The following is a 23,275-nucleotide window of genomic DNA, read 5'->3' as shown; positions in this document are numbered from 1 at the left end:
AGCCATTTCTACCATCATCTCCAAAATTCTCTTCTTGCGTCATACTCAAACACTACCAAAACATGGACAAATTCATTCAAAAAATAGCTTTCTAAAATGCAAACTAAGGGAACAGGGGTGGGCAGAGTTTCCATATGAGAAGCTAAAATAAATATTTTGAATTGCAGTGGGAGAAAAAGGTCTTTCATTTATCTTCTCAGTCTCAGGCATAACTTAGCAAAGAATAAATCTTCATCCTAATAGTGCTGCATTGGCACGACCCACAATGAGCAAGACGGTGGGAGAATGCCAATATACTTTGAAGTTAAATTTAAAACTTTACAGAAACAAAGTCAACTTTAATTTTTTCTTGACTAATTTGACAAACAACATACAAACTAAAAAATAATTTCAAGTGCTAGAACTCTGCCTGGCAGTCTAAATTAAAGAAACTCACAAAGATAGTTTTATCCTTCTTTAGAGACTGAACTTTTACCTTTAAAATATCCAATTTAAAGGCACTCACTTCTTCAGCTTAATGTTCTAAATAATTCCCCCTGCCCCCTTCCAGTAAGAAATGCAAAAAGTACACATGAATTTTACTTAGATGATTCATGGAAATGCTCTGCTGACACTTACCTCTTTCATTCTTCCACATAATAGGAAGTTATCAAGCTGGTAGTTGTATTTTTATAGATTTTTTACTAAGCAAATGCTGTAATAGCATACCAAAAGAATTACCTGTCAAAGACTAGACCAGAAGTTTGTAAAACTATTACTTAGAAGGTACTTCCATAGGAAATCACTATAGAAGTTTCGTGTCATGTATTTATCTGTAATATAGCTATTAAAGCTACTTGTTGGGATAACTCTCCTGAAAGCATGTTCCTGTCACATTAAAAGGCTAAGCTGGACACAATGCTTGTAGTTGATCTTGGCTTTCTGTACTTACAGCAAGTATCCAGCGGTAACAGTCCATGCTCGTACAAGACCTTTCAACCACTGTCTTGTATGTCCTTGTTCTAGCAAAGCTGGAAGCACCACCTGAAGCAAGAGGAGCTCTAGGGAAAGTTCACTTACTGGAGCATCGCTAGAAACAATGGGAAGAGCAGTAAATCAAACATAAGGACCATTCTGATAGTAATCTTAATCATACTAACACCACCACAATAAAAAAATATATTGGATACCAACAGGAACAATTCTTAGGTTTTTGCAGCCATTTTTCCCTATATACTACTCTGAGCACAGGTTAAGCATTCATGAGTGTTTAGGCACTTAGGCACACAAGAAATTTAAGAAAAAATGTTGAGAAAGATTGTATCAGGGAATATGATTTGCTCTTCTATTTTATTCTATCATTGCTGTTTCAATATTATTTAGAAACAGAAAGATACTGCTATCATTAAAAAGAAATTCAGTTACAGGTATTCTTTTATTCTTGAAGCAATGATAATCAGAAATGAATGTGAAAAACAAACATGGCAGCAACTTCACTATCAAAAAACTGAAGGGGAAAGGGTTTTGAGGGCATATAAACACCAAATAGTTACCATTACAGAAACAGCACAAAATGCCTTTTATTTTTCTTAGTAGCTTTTTATTTGACAAATTGTATAATGTATCCGTATCCTCTACCTTTTTACTTTTCTAGAACAATGCAGTTTAGATTAATTGAAAACAAACAAAATATACCAAACAATGCCACACTAACGCTGAGAGTGCAAATAGACATTTTTCTAGTTAAAGGGAGACTGAAATAACATCTTTCTTACATTAAGTGCTTACCTGTAGAGCATAACATTATATGGAAGAAAATTAGGTAGCAGATACTTAATGATACGTATAGGAAGCCAGAGCATGAGCAGTACAATTGATCCAAAGACAATCTGCAACAAATAAGTAAAACAAGTTAGTCTGAATAGCAGAAACAATCAAACATAGTTTCCCACCCATCTCTGACATGTTTCCTGTGTGTGGTGGGTTAGCCCTGGCTAACAGCCAAACATCTACCCAGCTGCTCACTCACTCCCCTCTCCGGCTGAATGGGGAGAAGATAGAAGGAAGGCAAGAAGACTCATGAAAATAGATAACGACAGTTTAATAGAGAAAGAAAAAGCTGTGCGCACAAGCAAACCAAATTGGAATTCAGTCACTATTTCCCACCAGCAAACAGATGATTAGCGTCTTCCTGGAAAGCAGGGCCTCAGCACATGTTAACAGTTGCTCAGGAAGACAAACGCCATAACTATGAACATCACACAACATGATATGGTATGGAATACCCCTTTGGTCAGTTTGGGTCAGCTGTCCCAGGTATATCACCCTCTCAACCCCCAGCTTATTCACTGGAGCAGTGAGTGAGCAGGGCAGAGCAGGAAAAAGGAAAAGCCTTGACACTGTGCAAGCACTGTTCAGCCACAGCCAAAACAACTGTGTGTTAGCAACACTTTCAGCCCCTAATCTGAAGTGCAGAAGGACATGGGCTACCATGAAGAAAATTAACTCCATCCCAGGCAGACCAGTACACTGTGATGCCCTCGCCAAATAGGACTGCAGCTGAACAAGCACTGACTGGCCAGCTGACAGTTAGGATAATGTCAGAGAGTTCTACCTTCTTCCCCCTCCCCCAGCACCGGGATTACTAATTTACGATTCCTCTCTTTTCTTCGCAGCTAAGTTTTCAAGCGACTTGTAGACGCCTCAAAAGATCTTTCAGTTTCTATTTGCTCGCATTTTAAATTGGCTGAAAGATCAAAATTTAGTAGGGGAGATCAGGTGCATGAAGACCCTGAACTTCTATAAAATCCTGTTTCCTTAAAATATACTTGATTTTTAATCTGGTTCCTTAAACACATTCTTACACTTCATATAAATGCACCACCAGAGACTAAAAATGGGGAAAAAAAAGTGTTTAACTATGTAAAAAAGAAAAATCAAATCTCATTCTTCTTGAAACTTAATTGTTTATGTACTGCACAAGAAATTTCTTAAAAATATTGAGAAAGAAACACAAGTTGAAAAGTGTGAGTTGTTTTTGAAACAATAAGCTGTAAATGATTGCTATTCTGGGTCCCATATTCTAGCATGAGGCCAGTAAAAGTTCTGAATTAATTAGCTAAGCAAATCAAAAGTTCAAGTAACTGCCAGTTCCAGCACAATCTGAGAACGTATCTCTAAGACCTTTAGCAACAAGCACATCGCTGCTTCTATTTGGGCCACTTGCTGTGACGCAGTTTCAAGCAGCTAAAGCATTATGATTATCTAAGGAGAAAATACTCTGAAAGGTGGACAAGTCAGCTCCTCTCATGTACTGAAGGGCTCTCTAATAGAACTAAGATCTCTCTATGAGCTTTCACTGCTCAAAGCACTTTAGGTGTATTAATACAGTATGTCAAATAATAATGTTTCTTGTGTGTGTCAGTTTTCCCAGCTGACGTGACATTTATGTCAAAGACAGCCTTCTCTTACTGCATGCTAGGCAAACTTCAGATAAACAAGCAAAAGTAAAAAACTTTCATTGTTTTCAATATCTTACAGTGATAATTTGGAAACAGACACCACTGGCTAGATCAGCATAATACAATCCAAAACACTCTACCTCTGCTGCACTGCTTTAGCTGAATTGGACAGACAATGTTTACTGCAATAATAGGAGCTTCATGAAAGTTACCCAGTTTACAATATCCATAATAATAAACACTTGTCTGAATACACAAACATTTCCTGTGATTTTGCATAAGGAGAAGATATCACAGAAAAAATGTTTTAGAAGGGACATTCTAGAGGTAAACTACAGCAGCTCCCTGCTCTGAGCAGACGCTGTTACATCAGGTTGCTCAGAACCTCATCGACTTGAATTTTGATTATCTCAAAAGACACAGAATCTGTTGGCAACCTGTTCTAGTGTCTAATCACCTCCATGGTGAAAACGTTTTTCCTTAAATATGTGGTAGCATATATGGGAGCTAATATATGAAATAAACAAATTGTTGAGAAAAGTTCCTACCACTGATAAGATAAACCTCCTGAGATGTCTATAAATGGGCAAGTGAATCATTTCCTGCACAGGGTTGAAGTCTGGATCATTCAAATTCCTGAGAAACCATAAGACACCAGGTCTCAATACCTGAAGTAGAAAATAGAGAACAATATATGAAGAGAAAATTGTCTTTGTATTCTTTTTTATTCTAGATGAGACTGCTGCAGCAAATAAGTTTTAAACATAACAAGGGTATTTGTTGAACAAGGTTCCACAAAATGGTACAGAAATAGAATGAAGAAGCATTAAAATAGAAAAGTAGAAGCAATAACCAATTACAAGTTTAATTTTCAAATATTAATCAATCTTAAACAACTGAAATGTATTTAGATTCATTTGAAGGCAACACCCATGTTTAAGGGCTCTTTGTAAACTAAAAATCTCTAAGTAAAATATACTCTAAATCATCACTTTTCACTGCAGTATCAGTGTGACCCTTTTACCATAAAGTTGAAATCCAATATACACATACAAAACACAGTAGCAGCAATACCCACATGTGAAAGATTTAACTAACAGTTCAACATGCAAGCTTCTCTAACTATGTTACATACCAGTCTTGTTCTTACAGACTTACCTCTCTCAGTAAAAGAATGAAGGATGCAAAATAAAAGACGTAAACCATTCCAACTAACCAGTGCAGAAACATTGTGGTACCTGGGGCAGACTGAAAGCTCAACTCTCTATCCTTCAAAGTGGCATCAAACATCTCCTAGAAGGTAAGTAATAAACAAACATGAATAATGTTTGGCAAACCTCCACATTTACTCACTTTGTTTACCCTAGTTCATATATACTACTAGACATTTAATTTAAATGTTTGCTTTCTGCTAATGCATAAATAATTATAGCATTTAATTAGAAAAAAGGCAATAATTTACTGTGAGAGACTGAAATGTCCTATTTACAAAAGAACAGCAAATAAAGATCAATTCTGATCAATTTATTTCTTCTGACAGAAAGAAGAAAGAAGTCAGCTCAAACACTAACTGACACTACATAAGTTATAAATCAGTTCAAATAAAGTGGCACTGTGATGGAAGCAAATACTTATTCCCTTAAGTAAAATTCTATTTCTACTAAGGCTAGAAGAAATTAATTTCCTCCATTTGAAATTAATCACTTAATTTTTTTTCAGGACAGAAAAACTGTTCTCAATTCCAAGCAAACACAGCATGTATCTTGTTCAAAAAAGAAAGAGATTGGACAACTATTAAAATATGAAGTCATTACCATTTCACATAAGATGGCTATAGTTATAGTTTGCCTATAAGCAAGTTCATTATCACGGTGGTCTTGTAAATGCAGTAAAAAGGATTAGGATCTTATTATTTTAATAACAGTATGTTAATTTGTATTTAGTAACATAAAAGAAAACAAAATTAGCATTAAGCAGTACCTAAAAACCCTCCTTCCCTCTGGAAACACTATGTTTATAAAAACAGAAGAGTGCTATTGAATTCCTGTCAACAACCCTCTTTCTCATCTCAAATTTTTTTTTCTTTAACTGTTAAATAAGATTTTATCCCATTTATTTCCATTCTTACCAAAGAGCATATATCCAGCCACCAGCCACAGATGAGAGGAAACACACCAATTTCAACCACCACTAACAAGGAAACCTTTAAGAAAAAAAGAGAAAAGAACATCTCACTAGTTTAACAGAAATTGCTAAGAAAACTACAATGTTAAATTGAGAGGGTTTTTTGCTACACACAAAAAAATAGGGATTACCTTGACAACAATATAGCAAACTCCTAATAAACGACGTGATCGCTGGAACTTAACAAGTGCTGCCAAACCCTGAATAGTTTTGTCAAGAAAATAACACTGAAGAATACTTTATAGCATAGTATGAATAATATGAAATACTATATTATGTGGCTTTAGCAACAGGAAAGTTTATACAAGACAAAAGTGAAATAGGAAGTACATATTTTATTGGGGCTCTATTTTCAAAATTGGCTGTGATTCTGGAATTCACAATCTGATGTGCTGGATAACCCCCCCAAACATGCATCTAAAATAAATGATTAAATAAATAAGTAATATTACCACCCTTCTTAAATTAAGCACCCAAGAAATAATCTAAGAAATAAACAGCTGCCTTTGAAAACATCTGATACAAGTAAGCAAGTGCCTACCTTAAATGCTAGCTTTCCTTTTCATGCAGTCTGAAACGAATTCTCACCTTTTCCAAGAAAAGCTGGATGCATATTACAGTTTGGGCATTTGTTTTGTTTTCTTTTAAGAGGCAAAACAGAGACAAGCAACTGTTTTACCACCTTTGCACTGCATTTTGGTATAGCACAGTCTAAAGTTGATGTACTCCTCTGTGTACTCTTAAACAGAAAACTGCTAACAAATGTTTATTTTTTCAAACTGAAGTTGGTGTAGTCCCTTTACAAACATGCAGCTAGAATGTAGACCTTTTACCTGTGACCAAATCCTTCTAGCTTTCAGGACTCTGCCATTACTTAATTTTCTCTGTGATAATGAGGGTTATCACCTGAAAAAAATCCTTGCTGCAAACTCTCAGTGGTTCAGAGACAGAAAAGAGAAACTGAAACAATCCACACTAAAGATCTGGCAGGATCAAAAAGATGTGAATAAATTTTCTATTGTACCCTACATATTTCATAATCCCATTTCTCTTTTCGCTGCAACTATGTAGCTCACAGCAATAATGTAAGGACAGTGAGGAAAAAACAATTGTTCTACACTCTTCCCAGACAGTCCTTCAAAATCTGCTTGGAGGCCTTCAAGCAGGCATAAAAGTCTATGATTTTGTGTGTTAAACACGTGCAAGTGTTCTGAAGAACGCAGTCACACTGACGACTTTTAAACGTCCAAGAGAACAGAAGAGACCTTCTCTTCTAATTTCATCACCAAAAGAGCAGAGCAAAACAGTAAATTAATTGCAACTGCATCTCGCCTGTGCCTCCTCAAAATATTGCCAGAAAAACAATTTATATGTAAAATCTGAACCAGATAACTACTGACAAAAGGATACATGACAAACAATAAGAGTCACTGCTAGCAGAACATATCCGACTATAGTTGTAATCAGGCCTTCAAAGTGAGAAGCTTGAACCTGGAGGGGAGGAGGAAAAAAAGGGAAAGTTTATCAGTCTTCTAAAGATTACATCTCTCTTTTATGTCATTAAGATAAATTCTAAATCTCAACTCTTCTAGAATAATTACAAGTTTCTTTAGTTTTTACATATTTTAGTAATCTACTACTTTTTTGGTATCTCCATCAGGAGTAGAAAATGTTTACATTTACTGGAAAAGTCTAACAACTACTTTCTTCAAACATGAAACAACCTCTATATATGAAACAAAAAGTGTCACCTTATACTGCCTCACTACCTCCTAGCTTTCACTACCTATTACTATTAACTATGAAAATTAATCAGTACAGAAATTAAAAATGTACATGAGGAACAAGAGGCTGTTAAGAAAAAAACAAGCAAAAATGTATGCATTTTTTGTAAAAGGTTTCCCCTCTCCTGAAATATAAATAACAGAGGAAGTGGGAAAGTGTGAGAGAACATTTTTGATCATAGGTTAGAAAGGGTTTGAGGAGAAAAAAGGAGACACGCTCTAGGTTACTTTTGCAATCACAAATAAGAGTGGAAGAATGCTACAAAAATACTGTGATTAAATAAATAGCAGCAGTTTTTCCATTCTGAAATTATAAAACAGTACTTACATATTCCTCAAAGCCCAGGCCAACAATGGAGAAGTGACCGATATGGTACGGACAAAATGCTGCATAACATAAGCAGAAAGAAGTGGAAAAAAGGCCATGAAAACTGCTAAATGGATTGTATTTGCAGGATGTGTATTGTAACACGGCAATTATTCTACTTCTCATCAATTTTGTGGAAACAACAAAAATTACTTTCTGTGCAAATATTTGGAAGTGTTATATTTCTATAATTTTATAAACAGTGAAAATCAGATCAGAATTCACACTGAAAGACTACAACAATATAAAACTACATAGAATAAAAGGAGAGTCTTTTCCTTGTTAGTTCATCTTGCTGTGTGTAAATTAGTTCAATTTCTCAGCTGTACGTACTAGGGGGGCATTGGGCTCAGACTGCTGTAGGAATCGGTTCTGTATATTCACTCTTTCCCATGCACTAGAAGACTTAAGTAGCCATTTTACATCTTGGTCAGATGGGACTTGCTTTATCAAGGTTTCAGTTTTAATGCTTTAACTTTTAAGAATACTGTGAAAAATGCAAGCCCTACAGAAATTTGCAAAGGGAAGAGAAGATGAGGTAGAGAAAGACAATGCTCCAGTGAAGGGATAAGGAGCAACTGAGAGGTCTTTTACTTTGAATTAATGTACTAAGAACTGTCATCACTCCTGAGAACTCATTCTTGCCAATGCTGAGGTCTCAAGAGGAATGAATTAAAAAACACAGCACTTTCCCTATTTTTTGACATCTGTGTATTTGCAACAGGATCAAGTAGTTGTTTTAACTCACTGTGGTATTCTAACCAAGCTATGAAAGACTACAGAATTCAACATCACTTTCCTACAGGAGTAGAGGGAGTCAATAGGAAGTAAAGGGGCTGCAGTAACTGCAAGCTTTTATTTTCACCTATAGTGTCTTCACTGTATCACAATAATCCACTCTGGGGACTACTGTAGACTAAACATACCCTCAAATGAAAAACCTGATGATTTTCTCTCCTCCTCATTTCCACATAACCAATACGTAAAAAAAAATAGAAAAGACTTAGCAGGCCTTGTATTACCCCAATCAATGATCAGAAAGTTTTAATTTATGTCCCTTTCAGAGAAATCAGAAGTTACCGGGAATAGCAAAACCATAAAAGATAAAGGAAGGACATAAGCTTTTCCTGCCCAGTAAGAAGAAGAGAAGCAAGATTAAAAAGAAAAAAAAAAAGTCACACTCGCAACTCCTATAAACAGACTCATGACTTAAGTTGTATCTTTTTGACAGTGCTGTATGAGATTATAGTGCACATTTATCATGTTTTTTTAAATAACTTCACTTAAAAGATTTCTAATAGATCCCTTTTAATAAAAAGCACAAAGGAGTACAAACCCCTCTGCGAGTACTAAAATGAGCTATAAAAAAAACATAAATTAAGTTGAACTTAATTAACTTGTCCGAGAAAACATCATAAGAGAATTTCTGGACTAGTAATTAAGGTTCTAAATGCCTTCCTTCTGTTTTATCTTCAAGAAAGTACCTCCTGTGACATTTGAACTCATCAGGACTGTAATTATGAATAACAAGAGATTTCGCAGTTGTAAATTAGACAGTATTACTTAGTGGGAAAGATAGTAAAAATAGGATTGAGAGGCACAATTCCCAGATCTCCTGCTCACTTGCTTGGGAAAGTCATTCCCCTTCTCTTTACTTGTTAAAGCACACTTAGAGCTACTGAAAACATCTATATGACAACCATATTAATTATTCTTATTACTCACTTATTATTGAATTTAAATCAAGGATTTAAAGATTTCATATTTATTATCTACTTATTTAAAAAGCCTAAATTTTATAGCAGCTAGAAGACCTAATTAACTTCTGATAACTACAGATTAAAATAGACTAATTATCAGAAAAATAATTAAAGTATTTTCCAACTCCTAGTAGAACAGTTAAGAGTTTTTTGTGAATTAAATATACGTGATAATTCTTTTTGTTTTCTTTTGGTCTGCTGATTCGTTTCCACAACTAGATGCTCAAATCATCAGTATTGTGAGCTTTACTTTGTAATCAAAAAATTCTTATCTACAGCATGACTTCAGTTTTTAAAGCTCAAACTCTTCTGCCAAGAAAGACCACTCAAAAAACCAAAGCAACCTAACCAATCCCTTTCTAAACTGCTAATTCAGAGCAAGTGAAATTTTGTGTCCGGTATCTATTCTAGTGTGTAAAATGCTCTATCTTGTCACTAAGATGCTGCTGCTTCTGCACACAGTTGCGTCAAATTAACAACACTAATAAGCTTGAGCAACATAATCCAAAAGCTTCTGTTAGCAGCAAAACAGGCAAAATTGAGGCACAGGGAAGAGCTGTTTTTCTCCCATGTCACTCAACAACAACAAAAAAAAGAATCTGAATCATAGTCTAATGACTCTCAGGAGGGTCCCAAAAAAAAAAATTTTCTAAATTTGTTACTGTCCTTTCTATAGTAAAACCAGAGTAGAAATGCAAATTTACCCTACATATTTTAAGCAGTAAATACAAAATTGGAATTCCAGAAACTCTCTAGGTGGATCTTACTGCTATTTACAATAAGGCAGACATTTTACCCTTTTCTTTTAGGGTTGAAATGACTGAGAAATATGTACCTACAGTTTGGGATTTTTTTTAAAATTTTTTTTTTTAATGTTTTGACAAGTTTATGTCCTGGAAATTTTCCTAGTACTAACTATACATGGAATCAAACATGGCAATATTCCTATCTTGTACTAGAAATAGAAAGAGTCTTGCAAACATTTAAAGTTGCAGTTAAGCTTCAGCATCCTCAGGAAGGAGAAGGGAAGGCAAAATAAAAACACACCACTGATTAGAATTTACTGTTTTCTAAAATTTAAGTGAGTCTAATTTTATGAACTAATGAAAGTTGTTCCATAGCAATTCTGGACACAAAATGAAAGTATATTTGACAACAGTACGCATCAGCTACATTCTTGTGTGTCCCATCTCTCCCAATTTTGACCTCCAAAAAGGGATTCTTGATGGAAAAAGTGATTTAACTATATACCTAGTGAAAACTGTAAGGAGAAAAAAAAAAAATCCTAGCTATTCCTGAAAGTACTATATTTGCTCATAAATTAAATTCCAGGAGGCTTGTCCTTTAATTTAACAGTATTCCAAACAAGTATTATTTTCTGTGCTTTGGTTGACACCATTAAGCTTTTGATAGATTTCCTATTTTAAACTTATTCACTTAAAAGAGATTAAAATTACAAAACTAGAAGCAATAAAGATTAATTATTCATATTCCCAGTTAGCTTGTGGTTCCATTTTTAGATATCACAACTTCATTTTTCGCCCCGAGAGAACAGCCTTAAAAATAACCTGCATTATCACTTCACAACGAAGGATCTTTTTAAAACCGAAGAGCAAATGATACTTACCAAACACAAGTATGAACAACGTATTTAAAGATACCACCCAAAAGACATGTTCCTGCAAGGAGTATGGGGGAAGGAGGGAGGAAGACGACAAGGAAACAGTACAATCAGTCATTTAAATAAGTGACTTTACTTTTGTATCTAAACTTCTTATTTCAACTGCCTATTATTACTGGAACTTGCACATCTCATGTTAGAGCCAAGAAATTTGCTCTAACACAAAGACCAAAACATGCAGGACAGATTATAAAAGCATCTGTTTACGTTCATGGACATTTACCTAGATAAGATCATTTGTACTTGCTTTAACACTCCTATTTTGTAAAAGAACCTTTATTTTAAAATAATCAATACAAATAGTTCTACCCTTCAAAACAAGTACATGAAATACATGTAGATATTTGTTTTATAAACGAGCAAATGTTCATCTGAACTTTTAATAATTAGACTTTGTCACAAAAAAACGTTAATAAAAATGACAGCTCTCACTCTAGAAATGACAGCAATTTCTATTTTTTAATATTACTTTTAGTTAAGATGTAAACTCAGCCACAAGTACACTGAAATTTTATTTCTTTTTATATTAATATTTAAGGTCAATCACTAATGACATAATAAGCTACATTATTTTAAACATGAGACATTACCTTAAAATATGAGACATTTTATTTCAGACACGAGACATTTATCCACTACAGTATCTAATAAACACACTCTTATTTAAGAATTATATTTCTTTCACACATTAAATAAAGTAAAATTAATACTGCTGGAAGAGAGCACAGATCTTTTTTTCCCTTTTATAAATGACTTCTCTTTCTAAAGTGATCTGGCAGATGATACCCTATCAATGTAGCTGGAATGGGTTAAAGTTTTGTTGTCATTGACTCTCTACACTGTCTCCCCCCGACCCTGAAGTCAGAGTGAGACATCTCCAAAAGTCAGGTAGGATGGGCAGAGTGCCCTTCAAATAAACTATAACAAAACCCACAAGAAGATATGCATTATATATGTAAGAGTTTTGTCAGGGAGATAATCAACACAGGTTCACCCACAGACAAGTGTTAAAAAGCCAATAGCCTTTTTAGGAGTGCTTTGCTATATTATCAGAATCATAAAGATTTTTGTAACCAATTTAAAAGATAAGTGCTTCATAAAACAGACTAACTATTGTGAAAATTTTTTTAAAAAATTTGATACTGATATCAATTAAAATAATATTCAAGAAGGTAAGAATTTCAGGGAGGAACAAGAAAACCCAAACCCTAAGTAAAGTCAAGAAACATAAATGAATATCTTAAATTTTAAAATCTAGTCTACACTAAAAATTCACTAGTGGTGTTCTAGTGGCATTAGGGCAAATCAGAGAGGTCTGAATGAGGACACTATTTTAATCATAAAGAGCAAAATTTAAGGCTAGAACAGATATATATTTTCAGTGTATGCTTTTTTAAAGGGTCCTACTTTGATTTACAGTGCAGTATGTGACCCAAAGTTAACGATGTCTTTTAAGAAATTCCACTTTTAGGTCACACACACAACTCTACTCTGTGAAACTCCTAAAAACACTGTTTGAACATGACATCATGTGAAAGCCTCATTAAAGAATACATATCATATGAAAAAAGGGACTTCAAATAGAATGACATAATTTTTAAAAATACAGTTTCCTTTTAAAGTAGTCTTCTATAGAAATTGTTGAAATGTAGGATTTTACTTACTAAAAAAACCAGAGATCCATCAAGTCCAAGCATCTGTGAACGTAAGTTAATTTACTTATCAGAAAAACCAAGCAACAGTCATCTAAAATAAGTCTCATAGAAGCCTCTTTCACACTAACTTTTAATGTTCAATAGAGTCAAAAGCTTTTTTTATTGCTCAACCAATAGAACCTGGACATAAAGTCTTAAAGATGAAGATAGAAACTAAGTTCTTGCTCAACACAGTAAACTCAGTTGATCAAAGGTGATACACATGTGGAATATCTTAATACACATATATTTATATATAGCAAACCAAACATATAATCAACTAATTTATAGGCTATTTCTCTCCAAGACTTTGAAGACTGACAAAGATTTTGTATTTACAAAAGATTTTAGTGATCAAACTCTTAAAAACTTGCTTAAACAACTCAATATTAAAATACAAGAGCAAGTGGTTTTTTTGCTTCCTAATTGCAAAGTATCAGTTTATGTTGCACTGAGAAAAGTCAAAGGTTAATATTTTACTTTCAATGTATAAAAGCAACTAGTAACAGGAGAATGTTGCTACACTGTATGTTAAGTTTAGAACAGAATTGGTTTACAGCTAGGGAAGACAGGACACAAATCCTCTATCACTGCACAGCTGTTACTGGGAACGTCCACAGATGAGCCAAAAATAGAGCATCTATTAAAAAAATAATCTCTCCTTTCCCCCCACTTCAAGGATTTCTTACTATTTCAATCCAGATACTCCTACTCCATGATTACTGGTAAAGTACCAGGTTCAAGGCTACTTTGTACCAGGATTTTGCATTAAGTTCCAAGATATTGAAGTTGTACACATTTTATGAAGTAAAGCAAGATACAAATATTTCTGAAAACTCAGAAAGCTTGCATGCTATTTTCACAAGATGAAATAGCAGAAAAACCTACCCCAGTTTTGATACTAAATGCCAACTAGATATCTATTGGCTATGCCAGCACATAGGACTGGAAAGGGTTATGAGATTTTGCTGAAACTAATTTCTATATTAATGGAGAAGCATCAAAATATTTTCAATTAGGAGTACATCTACATTTCCCAGCACATAAACTGGGTTCAGAAATACAACACTTTCAGCTTGAGATACACAGTAGAATGGTTCAGAAAGCTGAATTTATATATGCCCCTTTTATACTAAGTATCTTTCAAAACAAAACAACAAGTTTTCACTAGATACAAAACAAAGATCAGGACCTCTCCCTGGTGATGAAAACTATTTCTACTACACTACAATCAAGGCAACAACTATATCACAGCCTAGGGATACAGTGACTAGCTTTACAACTGTCTGTCATAGGCACTAGTGACACAGGTAAATCTGGTGAAGCTGCTGTATCTACCTTCAGGTAGATTTTTGCTGCCTGTGGTGAGCTTTGAACTCAGATGTTGGCTACTTCTAAAACAGATACAAAAAAACCTAGTTCTTTTCTACACTGCTCTCTGATTACAGTGTACACGCATCTCATGCTCTAATTACAGAACCTGTGATCCATAAACAAAACAGAAGCAATGTTACATTAAAATGTTCCATCATTAAGGAACAGAATTTGTCTTTTGTAAATAAAGTAAAAGACAGAACCGGAAGTTTTGCTTAATTGCTTTAGTTTAATGCTTTAATGAAAAAAAAAAATTAATCATTAAACTATATATAACACAACACCTATGTGCTCCTAATCTGGCCTTGCATCCTCAATGCAAGCTGCAACTCATTTCTAAACCTGGCCAAGCTGAAAACTCCAAAAAAGTCTGTGCTACACCATGTTTTAAGTTGCTACTATATTTCAAATCAAAAGAAATGTATTTTTGGTAGTTAACAAGTAGCAGAATAACATTTTGTTTTCAATACAATTACTTTTTTAGGTCACTACAATCTCTTACTGGTAGTTTTCACACTGGACAATGGCATCCAAATTATCTCAAATGGATTTTAACACAGCAATACTACAAATAATTTCAAGTATGAGCCTGAATTATTCAAGAAAGTGATTCTTACTCACTCGCTCCCAAGTAAGCTCTTCTGCTGCTCGATCCCATTCCAAAGCATTCCAGTTCATGTCATCTGAGGAGACAAGAGCCATTTTTACAGCTGTTAGACTCACCCAAAACAAGATGTAACCACTCCATGCTATGCTTTAAACAAACAAAAAGACTTAAGTGCGTAACATTCCACTCATAACTGCTGACAGCTTTTCAGCAAGCAAATGCTTCAGCATTCAAAAGAAGCATATGAAATTTGCAAAACCAAGATAAATTAGCTGAAGTGAGAATTTACATAACTTCCTTGAATTATGACAGTTCTATTTCAATGGTTTAATTTATGTTTGAAAAGAACTAGAACATTACTGTTTTGAGTCACCTGTTACCTTGTGCTCCATTGTTTGCATCTGCTGCATCTTCTACTACAGCATCTTCTTCATCTTCATTATCATCCTCCTCTTCATCTACTTGTTCTTCTTGAATTTCAGGGTTCTCGCCTACAACTACATTCTCAGCAGCCGGGTTAGCAGGTTGATCAAGCACAGCGTTTTCAACGCCTCCATTTACAACAGCCTGAGCCTACAGAAACAGGATTTAGTATTCAGTTAAATTGATCAATCTCTCTCTGTACTTTTATCCTGTGTATAGAAAAAATGAATCGTATTAATGTTAATAATGTATTTTTTAGATAAGCATTAAATTTGGGACCACTAAACCTTTTAAATGAGGAAGAGAAACATTTACATGAGGAAGAGGTTGGAAGGGGCCTCTAGAGATAGTCTAGTCAACCTACTCACTCAAAGCAGGGTCAGCTACAGCAGGTTGCTCAGTGCTGTTTCCAGTTGGCTTTTGAGTAATTCTAGAGATGGAGACTTCACAACCTCTCTAAGCAACCTGTTCCAGCAGTTGATCACACTTTCAGTAAAAAAACCAAACTACTTTTTTTTTCCTAAATGGAATTTTTTGTATTTTTAATTTGAGCCTACTGCCTGTTGTCCTGTCTGTCACCCAATACTACCAAGATGACTCTGGCGCTGTTTTCTTTACATCCTTCCATCAGGCATTTATACACACTGATGATGTTCACCCTGAGCCTTCTCATCTCCAGGCTGAATGGTTCCAGCCCTCTTAGCCTCTCAGTATGTCAGAGGCTTCAGTCCTTCAATCATTTGTTGGCTCTTCACTGCACTCACTCCACTATGTCCATGTGTCTCTTGTACTGGCAGAGCCTAGAACTGGATACAGCACTCCAGATGTGGCTTCACCAATGCTCAATAGAGGGGAACTCTCTTGACCTTATGAAAGCTATCATTGTATTAGAAAGACGATAATTCAAGGACAACCCAAGTCAGTCATCAAGCTGAGAATCTCTAACTGTCTTTAAAAAAAAAATTGATGTTTATTACAAAAGAAAACAAAATGTTAATTATTCCCCCCCATGCATGTATTGCTTATATCATATCTTCTCCTGCCCAAGAGGATCCTGTAAGCACTAAAGGGGTGCATGTGTGCGTTGGAGGGTGGGGGGAGGGCAGAGAAGCTCCAACTTCAGAGGTTTCAACAAAATCTTCAACTGCTCTGAGAACAGTTAATTGTTACCTCATGAACTACTGAAATACTTATGAAAAAGCCAAAATAAAAGCAAGCTGCATCTTCGTTGATTATGGCTGACAATTCATCTTTATATGCACAAAATTATCTTTAAAAAAAGTGTAAAGATACAGACATAAGGATCTAAACAATGTTAAAAGTTACTTTACAAAAATTATACTATAACAAATCCATTAACATTCCATTTTACAGAACTCCAAAAATATAACAGTGGTGTCACTGAGTTTATACAAGAACACACGTTCAACTTCTGCTGACATACCCTGCAGCAAAATAACATTACTGTTGGGTTCTGACAACGTATTTATTCACAAAAACACGTTTTCTAAATTTATCATTTAAGTTTTACCTCATTTGGTTGACCAACACCATTGAGTGGCTGTTGCTGATTTTGTTCCAACCACTGTGGTGCTCCTCCGTGGACGATCTGTTCACGTAACCAAACAAGGCTGATAAACGCACACAGAGTGCATGTTACCACAAAACAGCCCTGCAAACAGTCAGCCAGCAAGTTCTCCCTGTTAAAGAAAGAAAAAAAGACAAACATCAATGACAAATATATTTTGCTAATAAGACTAAACTTAGTCATTGTTAACTAACACAAACAAATCCTCCTAGTCCAAATCAACAAATAAACTGGTATTTGTGCAAAAAGCTGAATTAATTTATGTGTCTAGGTGAAGAAAGTATCTAGATGTAATTTCAATTAAAAAAAAATCTGTTTAAGCAAGGTTTCTTTTAGGAAGGCTGTACATACCTGTGTACAAATGGTTTTAAGTGCCAAGATAAACAATGATTTGGAAAAGATTTTATTTCCCTCTGGTTTGGTTTGTCAAATTACTACTGTTTAACATAAATATTCCTGCAAAACAGGATCTGACTCAATATGAAGAAAAGCTTCAAGAGTAGTTCAGGAAAAACAATCTTCAAGAATAGTGAAGAAAACACAATAGTCGCTAAGTAAATGACTTGCTACAGTAAAAGGCCTGTTTAAATGGCTAGATGCATAATATCCAGTCCACTGAAACATTTTCTCTGCTGAGCTACCCTAACCAAAAGAATGGAACTACAAGGTTTGCCTTCGACTGCTCTATGTGTCGGATAGTCTTTGGCCCCAGATACTATCTCTATACTTTAAAAATCCTAATCTACAAGTCATACATAACTGTAAAGCAGTAGCAAAACAAAGTTCAGCTAGCCATCTGAAACTAGGGTTTCATGCAATGCAAGAGGTACTTAAATTGGCTTAAGCAACCTTCATCCCTAACTCCAGGTACCCCCTCCCACTTGTTTCCACCCTTGCGCTACTCCTTGACCACAGTGAATTTGCTCACAAAGCTAACCAACTACAATATGTTCTTCAAAATAAGAAAGAAATATGCCATCATAGTACTCTGCCATCCCCAAAGAAGTATCAGTCTGTCTCTCCATGTAGCTGCACAAACACTTATGCCTGCACAGCACAGTGAATAACATGGGGATCAGAAGTCCAAAATTAAAAGATGACACAAGATGCTATTGAAATTGACTCTGTCAAAGAAATACATGTTAAAGAACAGCTTCACATGTCATTAAAATTTGACACATACTTGAGTCATTCATTTTCTCCCTAGAGTCTAAAAGATATGAGAAGAGGTAGTCTAGGTTCAGTTGTTTCAGATTCTTCTCAGAAAAATAAAAACAAAATCTACACTTACTGGGAGATGATAACAGTATTTTTCCTGTTAATCTCAAGTGTGCATCTCTCTCCATTAATAAAAATTAATTAAATGTAACATGATCTGATGTCTCAAATCAAATAGCCCAACTGAGATGACTTAGCTGAACTACACAGGCCATTCACTCAAAATTTGCTTAATGTGCAACTGATTGTACTCAAACTGAGTTTCAGTTCCTCAGGTTCAAGATAAAGAAAAAGGTAAGAACCAGACTGAAAATCTGTTGTGTTGGTATTTACTGATTCTTTAAGTAAAATTGATTTTAAAAAGACAAAAGACAGACAATATTCGATAGCATATAGTTGGAGGATTAAAATCTGTCAGCTAAAAGGCAATCTGATAAAAAGAAATCCCTACCACATAACAGACTCATGATGGATAAAATTAAATTCAAAATATAAAAATGTAACAAAGCAAACAGAATGTGACATTAATATTATTAGCAATATATATTAATATTCTACTATATGGCATCTGATTTAAACCACAGGAGGTTTTTTTATTAAGTGTAATTTTGCAGCGTAAGTTTCCTTGACATCAAATACAAATCTTCATTAACCAGGGCCCATTTTGTAAAGCCAGTTTTCCATCTCCAAAGAACCTGCATAACAGAACTCCAAAGTGAGATGATTTCTACAGTAATACTGTTTGCCATACGTCTCATTATACAAGGGTAATGGGCAGCTACTCATGTAAGATGATGGAAGATAACAAACATATCTAGAAGAAAGGGACACTAAGTTCCAAAGCAACCATTTTGATGGTAACCTGACTAGAACACTTATTTATATCAAACTGTTTAAGTACTTACGTTGACAGAATATCTAATGGCAGTGTCAGTAGTGAGCTCACAGAGCCAGTAAACAAGCACTTGTAGATACGACCTGTATGAAGAAACAGAAGTGTGATATAAATTTCATTTTGGTTACAGCCTCACTTGGAAAGGACCATAGGTACCCTCTTTTCACCTGCTGTCCTAACTAAATTTATGACAAGGAAAAAAAAATCTCAACTTTCAATGAACTAACAGAACTCAAGACCATATGCAACCACATGGAACAAAACTGTGTTTACTTTATCTGAACATTCTTTATGAAGTATGCATTCAAAGTGTAAGAATTGCCATACTAGGTTAGACCCAAGATTCATCTAGACCTGTCTCCAGCACTGGTCACACCAACGGATGCCTAAGGAAGAATATGGAAACAGGTTAAAGATACTTGCAGCAATACCTCCTCAGTATATTCTCATATGCTTCATGCAAAGCAGCTCAATTCCTGTCCCATAATATCTCAGTGCTAATTAATTCTTGATGATTCCCCCCCCGCCCCCCATTTATTTGCTCAATCACATTCTGAACCTGTATAAACCTTTGGTATTATGACACCTTGTATCAAGGAGTCTTACCATTTCATTACCTGTTTTAATTAATTCTTTGATTGGTAAAAAAATGTCAACTGAATCAGTCCAGAAAAATACATTCATGTGCCATATCAGGGTACAAACAGTGATTTCTACAATTTGACATAAAGGAGGCACTTCAGACAATCCAACTCCCACTCTAGCATTTCCTACTGCCTCAGTGTACACATTCACTTTACTCAGTGTGTACACCTCTTTCTTACCCTGCATACTGTGTAGGTACCTTGGGTATTTCACTCTAGGAACCATGCAGCTAAATACAATTATCACAGAGAATAAAACCATTTTGGATTAAATTGGCCCAATTAATCCTACTTTTCATCCATTAACATAAATATGCTTTGTGCTAACAGAATAGCAACAGCATACCAGAGCCTGCTGGGAGTAGGCTGAGGATATGCACAAAGAGATAAATTCCTTTTACTCAACACATAAGATGGGTATGCAATAAAGAAGTGAAATTACCAAAAAAGAATGTAGAATTTATCCCATAATGGGATAACTGCATGAGTAGCACGTTTATCTGGAAGACAGATTTGTTCAACCATACATCTCCTTTGGTATGTTTGACAAGTTTTTTATACTGCACCTTTTTCTTCCAGATATAAAATAATGAGAATACTTCCTTGTGAAGCCAGCCACACATGATTATGTGAACCATATGACAGAAACAGGGAAGGCAAAAGACTACATTAAAAAGTATTTAAATATTACAGAAAATGAAAGATTACATTAAAGGAGTTTAATGCAAGATGACAAGATCTATACAAAATCACATCCACAAGGCAGATCCTGATAAATTTCAAAAGTAAATGGATTTTTCAAGGTTTGTTAGACTGAATGGCTCTATCAGGTTGGGTACCTTCCTGTGCAAATATGTTACCCTTCGCAATACATCAATTCTTAAAGGAATACATAAATAGGGGTACATGTGCAATGTTAGACATAGAAATTAAGACAGAGCAAAAAAAAAGGTCACTTGCAAATCAAAACCTTAAGTCAGTTATACTGGATTAGTAAATGAGCATTAAAAACCAAAAATGACATTTGTTAAAAAAAAAAAAAAGTCTCATAACTAAGTTATAGGTGGTGACTTCTGGTAACATTTCAGTATTACTCAAGAGCCAGCATCAGGTTTACAGACAGTTATGAAACATAATTACCTTAATTAATCTATTGAATATTATTTTGCTGTCCCTCAGAAGCTTTAGTAAGAAAAATGTACAACACCTGCATTTTGAAAGACAACAGTAGAAAACCAACATTTGTCTAAAAACCCAAGGAAGAAACTTGAAATATTTTTAGTTTTAATGCTTCAGTTTGCTTGCTCCATGCCCAAAAAATCTTTCTTCCTCGCACAGGAAGGACAAGCTGCAGAAACCGGATCACTTTTATAGCTGATGCCAATATTGTGCTATTCTCAAACTAAGCCAGTGCCAGCTACAAATAAAAGCACAGAATATATTGAGAAACTGTCTAGGAAGACACATTTACTGGCTCCCCGGTCTTTTGTTCAAGGGGTATATTACTGTTTGTAAAGATGCACTTCCAATCGTTTCCTTGACTGAACACTATATCCCTTTTACCCTTTTTCATCTTCTTTATATTTTTAGCTTGTTGAAACATCGATAGTTCTCTTTCTATTTGTATTTGAAAAGTGAATTTCAAACTGGATACTACAGTAATTCAAATGTGTGCTCTCTTTTTCTGTTAAATTCCTTTACTACTTATAGACCTTTGTTTAAGATTTTTTTAAGAGGTGTTTTATTAATCACTTTATGTATGACTGCAAAGGAATTTCACTTTTCATACTAAACAAAATATTGCACTTCGATTTATAGATGCTTAGAAAAACCAGGACAATTATTCTATCCTAATATTAATAAATGGTATCAAATAAAAACTTCCATGCAGATTTTAAGGAAGATAATTGAAAAGACGCATTTTACTGGAATAAGAAGTTTAAAAGCCCTTTCAAGCATTTTCTCCTGTCTCCTACCACCTTCCTGGATTGCACCACTAGCTTAAGAGTCAAATAGCTAGAACATCTGAGTGAAAATAAGTGAAATAATGTCTTTGATTGTTTTTATAAATAAACCAACCATGGTCTCATAAAACTTTGTTGCATCAAGTGGAATGTTTTCCTGCGTGTAAGAGTATTACAGTACAAAAAATTAATACTTACATGCAGTAAGAGGTACTACTCCCAACCATGCAAAGGCCACAAGTGTATAATGAAACCAGTATCGTATTGCTGTGCCAATACTTGTAACCAGTCCAGCAAAGATGTCTTGGATTGGAAGCCGTGAAGGCATATCTGGGGAATAAACTGTGTAGAAAAGGCACTTATGAAACAGTTGTTCTTTTAAAGAAGCATTTATGTAAAAGTCCTGGCAACTACAAAATGTTTGTATTTGGCAAAAGCTTACTAGAAGAATAAACATATTTTATAGATTCCCAAGAGATTACACCAAACAAATAAAAAAAACTTTAACATATGTTACATTGTGTACTGAGTGGAATGGCAAAAATTAATAAACGTCATGCTAGTTTTTGACTTAGAGAGGTTTTCTTAATAGCTTTATTTATCAACTACAAACTCTGATTATCTCAAAATAAGCTCAAGCCTGCAAGGAAAAGCAGATTCTAAATTCAACAGCCCTCCCACTCAGCACTACCTCAAAGATACCCCTGTCTGTTATTTATAAACCTAGTTCAAGGAAAGAGCACAAGGAACAAGAGCAATTAGTAATTTTGCATATGTCAATTTGCTAGATAATTTAGATTCCACTTGATATCTAACAGCACCAAAAAAAAAAAAAAAAATCAGCAAAATGAAAGCACCACACAGACAGGAAAAATGAAGGAAACTGATTAAGTATCTACAGACACCGAAATTTATACAGAATGACTTTTACTTTCAACAGGTATCTGTTTCATACCATGCAAGACTTCTTCTAAGGGCACTCCTGTTACAGAACATAACGCAAATCTCTCAGCCTATATAGACATTTTCATAGTAGTAAATTTTCTCGACTTTTTAACTTCCAAATATATATATATATATCACATAAACCCGTCCCTACTCAAAAGTCAAGAAAAACAGTGACACGGCTTCTTCTTTTGCAAACGATTAGAAAACATCTATCTCTAACAATTTCACAGCATTTAGTTAGCTTCTACACAGTCACATGGATGTCGTGAAGTGGTAATGCACCGTATCAATAACGGATTCGAATAAAGAAGATAAACTACAGCTAGGAGTTGCACAAAGACGTCGCTGCCTGGATGTTTAACAGTTATGTTGGAAACAGCTGAGCTTGAAGACTTTAACACATTTAATTAATGGACTATTTTTTAAAATACCACATACTTTTAAGTACCTAAGGAAACTAAATTTTTATAAGAACTACTCAAGAAAAGTTTTGCTTCCCTCTCGTGGACAATCCTTTGACTTAGAAGTCTGAGAAATACTGCTTCATACAATCTACCTGCATCCCCCCTTTTCTCTAGTGAACATCCCTGCTACCTTTACCTACATTCCTAATCATCCTTTCACTAATCTCAGAGAGGAAGCCTCTACAGGAGAAAATTCTCTTCTCTCCAGGGATATTTCCCTAAGTTTCTCTATTGTAAAGA

At 34.8% G+C, this 23,275-nt stretch overlaps 1 protein-coding gene across 7 annotated transcripts in view; it reads right to left on the bottom strand.

The window, feature by feature from the left end:
- Positions 1-23,275, bottom strand: part of MARCHF6 (membrane associated ring-CH-type finger 6) — a 54,367-nt gene that overhangs the window by 17,489 nt on the left and 13,603 nt on the right. For all 7 annotated transcript variants that reach the window (XR_012623445.1, XR_012623446.1, XM_074825820.1 and 4 more), the window contains exons 4-18: positions 21,822-21,965; positions 19,026-19,098; positions 16,846-17,014; positions 15,272-15,464; positions 14,906-14,967; positions 12,881-12,913; positions 11,163-11,214; positions 7,737-7,795; positions 7,035-7,115; positions 5,756-5,824; positions 5,569-5,643; positions 4,599-4,733; positions 3,989-4,108; positions 1,768-1,868; positions 932-1,069 (exon numbers count right to left, since the gene is read on the bottom strand). Coding sequence is in view for 5 of the 7 variants with exons in the window: in XM_074825820.1 (XP_074681921.1) it covers positions 932-1,069; positions 1,768-1,868; positions 3,989-4,108; positions 4,599-4,733; positions 5,569-5,643; positions 5,756-5,824; positions 7,035-7,115; positions 7,737-7,795; positions 11,163-11,214; positions 12,881-12,913; positions 14,906-14,967; positions 15,272-15,464; positions 16,846-17,014; positions 19,026-19,098; positions 21,822-21,965 (1,504 nt within the window). In the remaining 2 variants the exon portion in view is untranslated. The remainder of the gene's footprint in view (positions 1-931; positions 1,070-1,767; positions 1,869-3,988; positions 4,109-4,598; positions 4,734-5,568; positions 5,644-5,755; positions 5,825-7,034; positions 7,116-7,736; positions 7,796-11,162; positions 11,215-12,880; positions 12,914-14,905; positions 14,968-15,271; positions 15,465-16,845; positions 17,015-19,025; positions 19,099-21,821; positions 21,966-23,275) is intronic.

Source organism: Strix aluco, chromosome 1 (genome assembly GCF_031877795.1).
Source record: "Strix aluco isolate bStrAlu1 chromosome 1, bStrAlu1.hap1, whole genome shotgun sequence".
NCBI lineage: Eukaryota > Metazoa > Chordata > Aves > Strigiformes > Strigidae > Strix > Strix aluco.
The sequence above is the reverse complement of the archived record's forward strand: the minus strand, read 5'-3'. Positions and strand labels throughout refer to the sequence as shown.